General features: G+C 48.8%; 1 protein-coding gene across 1 annotated transcript in view; it reads right to left on the bottom strand.

Moving 5' to 3' along the window:
• The window catches only part of KIAA0319 (KIAA0319 ortholog), a 75754-nt gene that overhangs the window by 3227 nt on the left and 57844 nt on the right, over positions 1-14683 (bottom strand). Inside the window, 8 exon segments of the mRNA XM_040460488.1 lie at positions 1943-2033; positions 4413-4491; positions 4493-4536; positions 6448-6784; positions 9270-9395; positions 9522-9654; positions 9843-10084; positions 11636-11760. Of these exon segments, the coding sequence (XP_040316422.1) occupies positions 1943-2033; positions 4413-4491; positions 4493-4536; positions 6448-6784; positions 9270-9395; positions 9522-9654; positions 9843-10084; positions 11636-11760 (1177 nt within the window).

Here is a 14683-nt window from a genome sequence, read left to right as displayed (position 1 = left end):
AAAGAAAGAAAGAAAGAAAGAAAGAAAGAAAGAAAGAAAGAAAGAAAAAGAAAAAAAGAAAGAAAAGAAAGAGAAAAAGAAAGGAAAGGAAGGAAGGAAGGAAGGGAGAAGAAAGAGAAAGAAAGAAAGAAAGAAAGAAAGAAAGAAAGAAAGAAAGAAAGAAAGAAAGAAAGAAAGAAAGAAAAGCCTAGGTACACGTTTTCCCCTGAACCTATACTAGCCTGGAATGTCCAAAATGTAGAACGAAAAGGCAACATAAACTAGCAACAGAAAACAAAACGAAAAGCAAACAAACCAGAAATATAACAGATCCCCCAAAACTAATTAGCAACAACCCGGCTTTTCATTTTTTCACAAGGCATGAAAACCACTGGGTGTGCGTCATCCTAAGCTGCAGGGTTCTTTGAAAGTACACTTCAAAGCCATGGGAAGGTGTGCTGAGAACAGTTTCATGGCACTGAATCAGCTTTTCTGATTGGTTGGTGACCAAGACCTTGGGCCTCTAATCCTTGATTTAGTGCTTGTTAGCTGGGCAACTCTGAGATAATTTTTTGATTGTGTCCTGACTCCATGTTCCCACCTGTAAAATGGGAGTAAAAATAGTCCCTTTTTATACGGTTGGTGGGAGGATTGGGAAATGTATGTAAAGCACTCAGAGCCACTCATCACAATGGCAGATACTTAATAAATGGTCACAGTCAACCACTTTATCATGACCGTATCTGCTTGATATGTCACAAAACTGCAGAATTTGTATTTTTTAAAACTTTCAGAGAAGTTTTACTATGGGATTGAGGCCTCTGAATACCTGTACCCACCCCACCCCCCTTCACCAGCCTCACCTTTGGGAAAGTAATCACAAATAAAACCAAGATAATGGAAGTGGTTTCAAAAAGTAACTATTATTTATGATACACATTTTTTAAATCATATCTCTCTTGGAGAGCATTTAGTGTTTCGTATAGGAAGTTGGGTCATCCCACACTGTCTTCTAAGGACTTGGTTAATCAATGTCTCTGCAGATCCCCTCACACAGGGCTGGGCACAGAGTTCTGGAAGATTCAGTCAATGAGGCTGCTCACCGCCTTCTCAGTGGTCAGCTCCATGGAAAAAGAAAGAAAAACCTGAAGTAAAGCTTCTCTTTAGTGATCACATCGCCTTGATGAAAGTTTGGCATTCATTAAATAGAACTCAGATTCTACTGTTGCTTCACACAAAAGAATCAAAATCTAAATTTGCTTGAGTGTTCTAGAACTCCTTTTTTTAAAATTTTTTTTTCAACGTTTACTTATTTTTGGGACAGAGAGCATGAACGGGGGAGGGGCAGAGAGAGAGGGAGACACAGAATCGGAAACAAGCTCCAGGCTCCGAGCCATCAGCCCAGAGCCTGACGCGGGGCTCAAACTCACGGACCGCGAAATCGTGACCTGGCTGAAGTCGGACGCTTAACCGACTGCGCCACCCAGGCGCCCCTGAGTGTTCTAGAACTCCTAACTCTCCTGAGGGCTGGCTGATTAGTCAGGCTGCTCCGGGAGTGTTAGAATGCACACAGTGTGAGATGACACCAAGCAACATGAGATTGGATACAGAATTGCTGAACCTTCTAGGAAATGAGAAGCTGCCTCTGCCATTATTCCATTTATCTGGGCACATACGCCTTGTGCGGGGCAGCGCCTCATAAAGGATTTTTTCTAAGTAGTCTCCACACCCAATGTGGGGCTTGAACTCACGACCCTGAGCTCAAGAGTTGCACATTCCACCAACTGAGCCAGTCAGGCACTCCTATAAAGGACTTTTAAAGTCTAGTTTGTCCCATAAAAAATGCGGCTATCGTATGGTTCAGCAGCTTAACAAAGCCCAGCAAAAGCGACTCCACCTATCAAGTCCCGTTTGATGAGGTGTCTTGATTTCAGGGAAATACACAGACAAGCAGCCCAGGTACCTCTTTCAGCAGAAGATACAAAGCCAGGACAAGCCCCCTGTTAGTGTCAGAAGGGTGAGAACCACGGAGGTTATGGAGACTATACTCCACTCTGAAAAACAAGAAACCTAGAGTGGACGTGGTTACGTACGACTCTCAGAACAATGTTCTCTCAGTGATTCACAAAGAATGTTTCTGAGTTCTTACAGGCACAGGCCATCTGTGGCCTGTGATCACGCCTCATGGAGCCAGTGGCAGAGCATGAGCAAGGTCAAATACAAATCAAGAATAACATGAAAGCACCCTACTTTTGTCCAATCGCTTCGGGGACCTCATGGAGCATATTTCATGCTGACTTAAGGTCAGAATTATCTGAAAAAACAAATGAATTAAGAAGTAATTGCCGGAAGCCAAGCTAGCCAACCAGCCTGATGGCAGGGCCCGGGCAGTGGATGGATAAGTGAAGCTTCTCATGCTCCCGCTTTTATGTAATTTGACCCTAGCGTTGGTCAGGGCAGCCCCCCTACCAATGAAAGTACCTGGGGAGTTGTCAGTTGGGGAATTGCCCACACCAGGCCCCCCGGGAAAAGAACCACTGGGGAAAGAAACTGTCCGCAGGGAAATTGTGCGGCCCCACATCCAGCCCTTGCCACCCCCTATAAAGACTTCTCTACCTAAAGGAAGGATGGGCCCATATATTTCCCAGCCAAGGAGGGGGCAAATGGGTTTGAAATCCCCACTCCGGCAACAAAGGAATGTATCTATGGATACAAGTTACTCCAACCCCTAGGCCCGCTTGGCCCCCAGGAGGCGTTCCAGATGATAACTGGACCTGGTGGGTTAAGGTACAGAATGGTTCATTAGTTCCTAGGCATACATTGTCCCTCATGAGCACATGAGGCGTGGGTTCCCAGGGCCCTCTTGGGTCCCTGCCGGCACCCCAGACCAAAGCGAATACCTTTGTTCCTTGTAGTGCAAATGGTTCAAAGGAACAATTAAGAAGTCATATCCCTATAAACGTTCCACTTGCAGTGTTGAGAGATAGATGACCTTTCATGAAAATAACAAAGCAAATGCTTTATAGACAAATGTAGATACATAATGAAAATAATATGAAGAAATTAATCAATAAGCAAAAGGGCACAAGGGAACATTACAAGAAAATACAGATATTGTTCCTTAATGGGTGATTACACAAAGGAATGTTTATAGAATTAGGTAATGCCGAGAAACATAGATGACGCAGCTACAAGGAAATTGCTAACAAACATAATGCCACATTTGCCACAATAAAGCGGCCAGTCTAACCCACTGCTGTTGTCTGTGTCCATTTGTTATTTTCTGTGACGCCGTTCATCCTTCGGGAACCCCTGGACCTGCTGGGGCTGGACCCCGGCAAGTAATGCCGCATGGGGTGTCTGGGTGGCTCAGTCGGTTAGGCGTCCGACTTCAGCCCAGGTCACGATCTCATGGTTCGTGAGTTCAAGCCCTGCGTCAGGCTCTGTGCTGACAGCTCAGAGCCTGGAGCCTGCTCAGATTCCGTGTCTCCCTCTCTGCCCCTCTCCTGCTCGTGCTCTGTCTCTCTCTCCCTCTCAAAAATAAACATTAAAAAATTTAAAAAAAAAAAAGTAGTGCCACAGACACCTAGGTACGGCGTGTCAAAATAGTCATGCCATAGGCACAAGAAACACAACCCTCCCCCCAAAGTAGGTCTGACTTGGTTTTCATAAAGCAAATAACATATCTGTGGGGCTGCCTATGACACGCAGACCCTTTTCAGAGAGCCAGGCAGCAACTCAGAAACTACCTGATCTCTATTCCTTCCACATCCTTGCAAATGCCAGTGTAAAAAGCTCGGCCGTGGCAATTCAGGAGCAGAGAAACCAAGGGGCCAAAGACACAGGCTTAATTCCATTAAGTGTTATACCTGCTCCTTGGAATAATGATCCAAGGGCTGACTATTTTCAAATTTTTCTGCCAAATATGTCCATCTGGATCTCCAAGGCAACGGAACTACCCTGAGAAATCGACTGTCATTGAGATAGTTTCCTCCCCAGAGGAGACCTGAGGGCACCAGGCTGGCCAGCTAAGAAGGTGGCTCCAATTTTGGGTGCCTGCCCAGCCAGACATCCAGGAAGACAAGGCCAGATTCTGTCCTTCGGAGATACTTCACCGGAACGCCAGCGGAGCCCAAGCCACGGCGGGTGTGACCTGAAAATGTCCCGTGTGGCCCAAAGCAAGTGTCTCAGCCGAGCTGGGGTCGTTTGCGAAATCAGCTCTGCCAAAGTGACTTTCCCCATCGGAAGTCTTCCAGAAACGCCTAAGCACACCTGCTCTGGTGGGAGGTGGGGAGGATCTTAACTCACTACTCCTCGGCCTTCAGGTGAGAAAAGGGTGAATTCTACAGCCGCAAAGCGGGGCACACATTTCTGGTATCCCCCAACGGCCCGACCCGGTGCCCTTCACCCGCAGCTGCGCCCACAGAACTCACCACAGTTGCTTTCCCTGTCCTGGAAGTAACATTCCATCGGGTTCTCCACCCACAGTGGAGAGCACACACAGAGCTTTGTGAACGGGGTCGCAGTGGCCGTGGCCGGAGGACTCCAGAAGGCAGTCTGCAAAGAGGGGTTGGTGGCTGAGGCTACCAGGGTGGGCAGGGGGTCCCGGCTCCCACCTCCTGTGGACTTTCACTAGCACAGGCCCTGCAGGGACGCATCTTGCTGACTTGAGAGCCTCTTACGGTACCGTGGGGGTGCCAGGGAGTCTCTCCCATCAGGAAGCAAACGAAAGCAAAGAAAAAGCCAATCTATACCAGGAAACAAAAGCCTTAAAAATGTAGCAGGGACGTAGTACCCTCTGGCCTAAGCAAGATAAATTCTAAGAATCCATCCAGTGAAGACAACTGAGATGTGCACAACAATTTACCTATGATTACAGCATTATTTAAAGTCAACCTTAAAGTCCGTGAGCACAGGACGGGTTGACCACATGCAGGATCAAGGACCACGCAGCCATAAATATCCTACTGAGGGAGAATCATAAAAAATCTGAGAAAATGGTCATTGTAGGGTTTGAGGTTTAAAAGCAGATTAAAAATATCTATCCAATTATCCTCATTGTGTCACAGGTTTCTGGAGATGGAAGAACTGGACGGAAATGTATCAGAATATTAACAAAAGTTAAGTTTGCAGAGAGGGGATTCTAGGCTCTAGAATCTAGAGGATAGTTTTAATTTTTTTTTTTTGTGCCTTTCTGGATATTCTAAATTTCCTACAACAGATAGATATTCCTTTCGTAGTTATTTAAACATTTTTTTCAACGTTTTTTATTTATTTTTTTGGGACAGAGAGAGACAGAGCATGAACGGGGGAGGGGCAGAGAAAGAGGGAGACACAGAATCGGAAACAGGCTCCAGGCTCCGAGCCATCAGCCCAGAGCCTGACGCGGGGCTCGAACTCACGGACCATGAGATCGTGACCTGGCTGAAGTCGGACGCTTAACCGACTGCGCCACCCAGGCGCCCCTCCTTTCGTAGTTAGAAAAAAGGGATTAAAAAAATTAAGTTAGTGCATGTCAGCACTGAGGACGTCAGCCACACACAGACACGTCTCTGACACAAGCTAAGTGTTACGACGTGACGTCATTATGTCCCTTGTAATGCTCACAGTCCTCGGCACCTGCTAGAGGACGGGTCACGTCCCACATCGTGAGGGAGTCATGTTCCTCCTAAGGTAACAGAGAACGTGAGCAGAGAACACGTTTGCACCCACACCCATAATTCAGGCTGGTGCTGGGACAGGGCAGAAGCCAGGGACTGTGACAAGGAGGTACAATGGAAGGCACGTAGCGTGTGCCCCCACTTCCAGGGGCGTATGGGACACCATCGTCACCCCACCCCGATGTCCAAGGTAAAAAACCATGTGAACACAGCTTTTCCGGCCCATAATGCTTCTCTGTCCTTAACACTGTTCTGACAGCTTAAGTACGACATTTCTGACAAAGACCATTGTCTAGAGTATAGTTTTAACGACTGACCCGTGAGCCCTTGCTCCTCAGAGACAGAGAGCAGTTGGCAGATGTGCTGGAGGAAACGCCCTGGAGAAATACGTGCAAAACAAGTCTCCGGACACCCACGAGCAAATGCTCGCACGCCACGCCGCTTTCGCTGCCAGCAAAACTTAGCCACGCCTGGCCAGTGTCATTCTTTTAGAATACTCCCCAGAGGAATCATCCTGTAGGGATATTCTTGGAGGAATTAGGTTTAATATTTAATTTGTAATTAGGAAGATAAGTTTTGGACTTTGTTCCCACACAGCCCAAAGAGACTATGGGACCTCACCGCTGTCCTGTCACACCGGAAACAGACCTTGCTTCTCCTCCAAGAAATCTGTTGCTTTAACCTCAACGGGCAGTTGTTCATGTTTCTGGGAGATTCTCGCTGCATTTATCTGACTGCATGTCTCGCCCAGCACCGCACAGTTCTGAACGGACAAGTATTTGCATCACGGGGACTCTGGAAAATGCACCTGCTGTGTCAACCCTCAAGACGGTGAAAAGCAAGAAATCCTCCTTCTCCTCGGGGAGCTGTCGATGCAGACCCCGCACCACGTCGGCAGCTTCGAGAACCATGGACGGCGGCCCGGTCTGTACAGAAAACACAGTCGCGGTGCTGCCGAGGAGGCAAGGAGAGAGGACAGCCAAGCGGTCAGGCAGTGACCGACGGGACACGTCCACGCCGGCCATGTGACCTGTGAGAAGGGGCACTGTCGCGGCTGCATCATCTGGCAGGGGCGTGGGGGCGCGTTTTGTGGGCCGAGGAATTGACCTGTTTGCATTTACAAATGAAGGCTCTTCAATGGCAGAGCCACGGGGTCACCTGATGACAGACCTTTACATAAGGAATGTGACAGGCATATGGGTGCAACAGACTCACCCATGCACAGGGTGACATCGTTATCTTTTCACGGAGGTAGAATTTACTTACCTTGAAAGTCACCTTCTAATGCGTATCACTCGTGGCTTCTGGTCTACCCCCTGCCACCATCTGACTCCAGAACACTGTCGTCACCTCAAGAAGAAAGGCTGCGCCCATTAAGAAGCCACTGTTGGGGCGCCTGGGTGGCTCCGTCGGTTGAGCTTTGGACTTCAGCTCAGGTCATGATCTCACACTCCGTGAGTTCGAGCCCTGCATCGGGCTCTGTGCTGACAGCTCGGAGCCTGGACCCTGCTTCAGATTCTGTGTCTCCCTCCCTCTCTGCCCTTCCCCTGCTTGGGCTCTGTCTCTTTCTCTCTTTCAAAAATAAACATTAAAAAAAAATCTAAGAAGTCATTCTTCATTCCCTCCTCTCTCCAGCCCCTGACAACCACTAATCTACTTTCTGTCTCTCTGGATTTGACTATTCATTCGCTATGAATGAAATACACGCGAGGCATTTTGTGTCTGGCTTCTTCCACTTTGCAGGATGTGTTCACGGTTTACCCAGGTTGTAGCATCGATCGGCACTTCTTTCCTACTGCCGAATGATAGTCTACCATATGGACAAACCTCATTTAATTCACGCATCCATCAACTGCTGACGTTCAGGTTGCACCCGCTCTGGCTGTATGAATAATGCCACCGTCCGTGTTCACGTGCAAGTTTCTGCGTGGACATACATTTACCTCATCTCTTGGGCACACAGGAGCGGAATTGCCAGGTCATATGGTAACTACATCCAGCGTTTTGAGGTACCGCTACACTATCTTCCACGGTGGCTGCACCATTTTCTATTCCCATCAGCAATGCGGAGGGTTCCACTCTTTCCACATAATCACCAACGCTTTGTTATGGTCGGTCTTTTGGATTACAGCTATCCTAGTGGGTGTGAAGTGATGTCTCAAAGGGGTGTTGACTCACATTTCCCGGTAAGTTCATGATGTTGAGCATCTTTTTATGTGCTTATCAGCCATTTGTATGTCTTCTTTGGAGAAATTTCTCTTCAAATCTGTATTAGTTTTCAAGGTTGCTGTAAAAAGTACCACAAACTGGGTGACTTACAATAGAAATCTATTCTCTTGCAGTTCTGGAGGCCAGAAGCTCAACATCAAGGTGTAGTCAGGGCCATCCTTTGTCTGAAGGTTCCGGGGGAGAGTATGTTCCAGGCCTTTCTCTCACTGCCGGTGCTGCTGGCAGTCAGCTTTCCATGCTCATAGATGCATCAATCCAATCTCCGCCTCTGTTATCACATGCTGACCTTCCCGTGTGTCTCTGTCTCTCTTCTTCTTTTTTTTTTTTTTAATTTTTTTTTAACGTTTACTTATTTTTGAGACAGAGAGAGACAGAGCATGAACGGGGGAGGGTCAGAGAGAGGGAGACACAGAATCCGAAACAGGCTCCAGGCTCTGAGCTGTCAGCACAGAGCCCGACGCGGGGCTCAAAGTCACGGACCATGAGATCATGACCTGAGCTGAAGTTGGCTGCCTAACCGACTGAGCCACCCAGGCGCCCCTCTGTCTCTCTTCTTATAAGGACTCAGTCACACTGGATTAAGGGCACCCTACAGCAATATGACATCTCAACTAATCCCATCTGCCACAACCCTATTTCCAAATACGGTCACACTCACAGGTCCCTTGGGGATAGGACATAAATGTGTCTTTTGAGAGGACCCAAAATCAACCTACACGTTTTTATCATGAAAGGCTGTTGGATTTCGTCAACTGCTTTTTTCTGTGCCTACTAAGATGATCATGTGGTTTTTGTCCTTTATTAATACGGTTTATTACATTTGTTGATTGACCCACCCTGCATGCCTGGGATAAATCCTGCTTGGCCATGGTGTCTACTTCTTTTAATATATTGCTGGATGTAGTTTCAAAGCACTTTGTAGAGGATTTCTGCTTCTATATTCATAAGGGACAATGATCTGTAGTTTTCTTGTAGTATCTTCATCTGGTTTTGATATCAGAGTAAACACTGGTCTGATAGAATGAGTTGAAAAGTGTTCTCTCCTCTTCTACTTTCTGGAAGAGTTCGTGGACTGGTTTGTAGAATTCACCAGGAAGCCATCACTCTGGGCTTTGTAGGAAGTTATTGATTACTGATTTACTCTCTTCACTTGCTATAGGTCTATTAAAAATTCTAATTTCTTCTTGAGTCCTTCGTTATAGTCATGTCTTTCTAGGATTTTGTCCATTTCATCCAGGTTAACTAATCTATTGACACACAACTGTTCATGGTATCATCTTTTTTATTTCTACGTGATTGTAGGAATATCGCCTTTTATTCCTGATTTTAGTAGTCTGAGTCCTCTCTCTTTTTTCTTAACCAATCTAGCTAAAGGTTTATCCATTTTGTTGATCCGCACACCTGCAGGACCAGCTTCACCAGGCCACTCTTCCTGGGGTCTGGGAAAGACAGCACACAGGGTCTCCGCCGGGAAGACGATCGAGGGAGCAAGGGCTGTACGAGAGCTTGAAGAGCTTCAAAGGATCCCTGGTGATTTCCTCACTTGCGTTTCAGGACCCGGACATATCTTTGCAAACAGGGCAGGGGTTGCTGTCTGAGAGCACGTCTTCCTTGTTGACAGTTTTCTTCCGGGAAGACAATCAGGGTACTTACACAGCCTCTGGGGCTAACACCGCACGCCCTGCCCCAGGCCTGGATGGGGAACACTGCCCAGGGCACGAGGCAGGTCGGGCCTCCCGTCCCCTCACCGGGGCTGCCTCCCTCGGCGCTTCCCAGCACCGAGGCCCTGTGTCCGGCAGGAAAACAAAAGTGAAGTGAGATTTGCTGCCACATCCAAGCCCCCTCGGTGAGTCTGGAGGCCGAGACCGTTTGGGTCAATGAAGTGCAGAGACAGCCACCAGGTGGCTCTGGCCGGGAGCTGAGGCCGCAGGGGCGTCCCGCCCTGGCTACCCGACAGGGGACCGCCCAGCTCAGTTAACCCAGGGGCAGAAGCCCGTGAGCACACCCGGCCGCACTTCCCCGGTGGCAGTGTCCGTGTCCGCGGTCCCCGGGCTGTCAGCCACTGGCAAGTGGAACGTGTAGACGCCCTCCACCAGATTGGTGGGCCGCACGGCTGCGGTGCGGTCAGAGGCACCAATGGCATCCTGCAAAATCACACGCTTCGTGAGCCCATGGTCAGTTCCCAATGACCGGTCTTCTGTCGGTCCCAGGAGGGATCACCCACGACTGCAAGATCATGCCCTGAGCTGATATATCAAGTCAGACGCTCAACCGACTGAGCCACCCAGGCGCCCAGGCATGTGCATGATGTGAAGGGGCAGGCTGGAGGGAAGAGGGGTGATGGGATAGCTGCAGATGGGGGTGGCCCTGCGCTCTCCCGCAGGAAAGACGGGGGACACGGAGAGCTCGCTCGGTGCTTCCCAAGCTGCGCTTAACCAACGGCTGTCCAGTCACTACTAAATCATTCGTTTTGTGCAACAGAGGGAAAACCTGTTGAAATCAGGGGGAAGCACCCTGAGGAGTTTTCTGGACCTTCTCTCCAAAGAGAGTTCTACAAGCATCTCCTCTTGGGCCTCCCCCCAGGATATCACATTCCCCTTCTCAAATGACCCAAGAGCCGGAGTAGATCATTTCTGCTCTGGAGGCTCGAGGCTCCAAAGAGCCAGAGCAGAATGCCAGCCCCCCCTGCTCTGCACTGGCTCAAAGAAGAGGGCGGTAACCAAAGGGGACGAGAGCCGTTACAGGCAGAAGATCCACCGTCTGGCTGACGAGTGTCGGTTCCAGAGGGACTCATTCGGTTCCTCCCCTGCGACCACTTGTTTGGTACGTTTCCAAGAGCAAACCTGTGTCTCTCAAGTCCCAACAATGGCAGGAATGAAGATGTGCCTACATTTATACCCTAGGAGGTGGAGGAATCTGACAGGGAGAAACGTCGGCAAGGAGCTGAAAACTTGGGTCTGGTTTGGTTAAGGACGAGTTCGCTGACCTTGGCCAAGTCCTCTGCCATCTCTGTGTGAAACGGGGACAGCGCCCTTTGACCTGCTGACCTATCCAGCAGGAAGTGAGGAAAAGGGAAGAATCCACTTGGACCCAAATAAGAACAGCGGGGACGCTGAGGAGTAGAATGACTGCCACGGGAGGACTCGGCTTCGAAGCACCCCCAGGCGATGATGCCCTTCCCCGTCCAAAGTCTGCAGTCTGCTCAGGGAAAACTCAGAAAGGACAGCTTTCATTTGAATCTGAAAGCAGCCCGCTGCCTCCAGCCCCCAGAGGAAACCTAGAAACATGAACAGCTTAGTGGGGAACACAGGAAGGGAGACGAGGTCATAACAGAAACGCCGCTACAGACTGAAGTGTGTTGCCTCCAAATGCCGATGCTGAAGCCCGAGCCCCCCAGTGTGACTGACCGTATTTGAAACGGGGCCCGCGAGGACATGGTTAAGGTTAAATGAGCTCCCGAGGGTGGGGCCCTGATTCCACGCGTTAAGGTCCTTATAAGAAGAGACACCACGACACAGCCCTCTCTCCCTCTCTGCCATGTGGGGACACGGGGAAAAGGCGGTCACCTGTGAGCCAAATGGAGAGCTCTCCCCACGTACCGAATCGCTCAGCACCTTAACCTTGGACTTGATGGGCTCCAGAACCGAGAGAAATGTCTCGTGTGGAAGCCACTTAATTCACCCATTCGTGGTATTTCCTTACAGCAGGCCAAGCGGACTAAATGCACGAAATGACACATGGGCCTGGGACAACCCGCTGAGCGCTCACCCCAGCTGGGCTCTGGCCGCCCCAGGTGGGACACAATCCCTTGAACCGTCCAAAGTAATGCGGTTATTGGGAAGCACAAGCACATGCCGGCCACCAGCCTGGGCTCTGGGAGGGCTATTATTTTCTAAGTCAAATACAACAAAAATGAAAGCAAAGAGATCGATTTAAAACACTGGTGGTAGAAACATGCCATAAAATACACAACTGTTCCACCTCGCAGCTGTGTAGATTTAAAATATCCAGGAGGCATTATTTTTCTTTTTTTTTTTTAATTTTTTTTTTCAACGTTTATTTATTTTTGGGACAGAGAGAGACAGAGCATGAACGGGGGAGGGGCAGAGAAAGAGGGAGACACAGAATCAGAAACAGGCTCCAGGCTCCGAGCCATCAGCCCAGAGCCCGACGCGGGGCTCGAACTCACGGAGCGCGAGATCGTGACCTGGCTGAAGTCGGACGCTTAACCGACTGCGCCACCCAGGCGCCCCAGGAGGCATTATTTTTCTACCCATTAGATAATAGACTTTTTATTTTATTTTATTTTTTACATTTATTTACTTTTGAGAGAGACAGAGAATGAGCAGGGGAGGGGCAGAGAGAAAGGGAGACACAGAATCCAAAGCAGGCTCCAGGCTCCACATGCTGTGAGCACAGAACCTGACGCAGTGCTCGAACTCATGGACCATGAGATCATGACCTGAGCTGAAGTCAGACACTTAACTGAGCCACCTAGGCGCCCCAGGATAACAGACTTTCTTAGAGCTCTGTTTATGCTCGGTTGTAATTTGGAGCCTCTATAATGGGAATGTGTCTAATACTGTTATGGTTCTTTTCTTTTTAAAAAAGAGAAATAATGACTTTAGTTATCAGGGTCCAGAAAATGAAAATATTTTAATTTAAAATATATTCTGAATCATTATGCACTGGTCCACACTATGTGGCCATAGAAACATCTACTCCTGCTACCGCCAAATCTTGCTTAAGTAAGTTAAAACTCGAGTCAAAAACTATTAGGTCTTGGGGCACCTGGGTGGCTCCATCAGTTGAGCGTCCGACTTCAGCTCAGGTCATGATCTCACGGTTCATGAGTTCGAGCCCCGCATCGGGCCCTGTGCTGACATCTCAGAGCCTGGAGCCTACTTCCAATTCTGTGTCTGTCCCTCTCCCCCTCATGCTCTGTCTCTCTTTCTCTCAAAAATAAATAAACGTAAAAAAAATAAACGTTAAAAAAAAAAAAAAACTGGGTCTTCACTCCTCCAACTGGGTGTTCGATGTACATGAACAACGTAAGAGCCATTTCTGGTATTATCGCCTCAGGAGAGAGGGGCCGGGGAGAGTTGGCAGTCTGGGGTGCGGGAGGGAGAACATAATATGACCCGGCCCCGCTTTGGGGGGTGAGGCTGCCATGGGGGAGATCCTGCTTGCTCAGGTGGGGCTCTGGAGCCCTACCGGCCCCTGGCAAACACCCCTCAAAACAAGTCCAGCTACGGACATGGGATGAGAATAGCCAGATGTTGATCCAAGGGAGTAATGAGCATCCCGTCAATCTGCCGCCGCTTTCCCCCTAAGACCCCAGAGGTCAGAGCAGAGGTGACAGTACCGCTGTCAACATTTCCACCCTATTCACCACGCTGCCTTTTGGGGAAAACGCGTGCCGGCGAGAACCTGTGCGCAGAAGGGGAGGCTGGAAACCCCAGAAACAGACCGGCAGCCGACAGAGGAAGCCCGAAACCCCTTCTGTGAAGAACGATGACTAGACCCTCTCTGGCTTCAAGACTGGACCTTAAGGCGGCCTCTTCCTTCCATGCTTCTGTCCCCGTGATCCCGATCTCCACTCAGGGGCACCTCTCTGGACACTCGGTCACCGCAGACCCGCTGCGGCTCTCCCAGGACTGGTGCCCCCACCCGTCCGTGTGCTGAAGTCACGGTTCCTCCATCACCTAGACACCCTCTTTTTTCCCTCTGGAACCGTCAAGGCATCAAGTCCTGAGAACTCGGGCCCTAAGAGGTCTTGCCAGTCTATCGTTTTTTTCTCCGCTCTCCCTGATTTTGGCCCCATCAGACTGGGGTTACCTTTTGGAAAAAGCCAACTCTCTCAGGTAAAATGACATGACGCTAGGGTTTGCTTTAAAAACTCCAACTAAATATATGCACAATGGAATACTACTCAGCGATCAAAAATGAAACCCTGCCATTTGCAACAACAAGTTCCATCCAGGAACTACAGGGTATTATGTTACATGAAATAAGTCAGCCAGAGAAAGGTAAATATCACAGGATTTCACTCATATGTGGAATCTAAGAAACACAACAGTTGAACATAGGGGAAGGGAAGGAAAAATAAAATAAAAACAGAAAGAGGGGCAAACCATAAGAGACTCTTAACTACAGAGAACAAACTGGGGGTTGCTGGAGGGCTGGGGGGTGTTGAGGGGATGGGTTAAATGGCTGATGGGCATTAAGGAGGGCACTTCCTAGGATGAGCACTGGGTGTCATTGTAAAGATGAATCACTGGGTTCTACTCCTGAAACCAAGGCTACACTGTATGTTAGCTAACTTGAATTCAAATAAAAAAATAAAATACTGCAACCAAAGTAAAAGAAAGTATGAACTGATAGATGACATAAGATGAGCAAACTGATGATGGCTGTTGAAGCTGGGTGATGGGACATAATCATCCACTGAGGCTATTTTCTCTACTTACATATATGGTTGAAAATGTCCACAATAAAACATTTGAAAAAATCCAAATCTACATCACTTTGCTGATAAAACTGCTTCAGCATCTTCCCCGCCAGCGGCAGATACGTCCCAGCTTCCTCAGGACGCGTGACACACACCAAGCTTCTTAGGTTGAGGCAGATGCTCAGCCACTCCCCAGGGCACCCAGGCCTGGCTGGTCTATAGTCCTGGACGTTTCCTATGCACCATGCTCTTTTACATCTCTGTACTTCCACACAGCATAATTGTCTGTCCTATCATCCATTCATCCATCCATCCACCCATCTATCCATTCATCAATCCATTGATACATTCATCCATCCATCTA

This window comes from Herpailurus yagouaroundi, unplaced genomic scaffold (assembly GCF_014898765.1).
Source record: "Herpailurus yagouaroundi ecotype Mexico unplaced genomic scaffold, PumYag 250, whole genome shotgun sequence".
Classification (NCBI taxonomy): domain Eukaryota; kingdom Metazoa; phylum Chordata; class Mammalia; order Carnivora; family Felidae; genus Herpailurus; species Herpailurus yagouaroundi.
The sequence above is the reverse complement of the archived record's forward strand: the minus strand, read 5'-3'. Positions and strand labels throughout refer to the sequence as shown.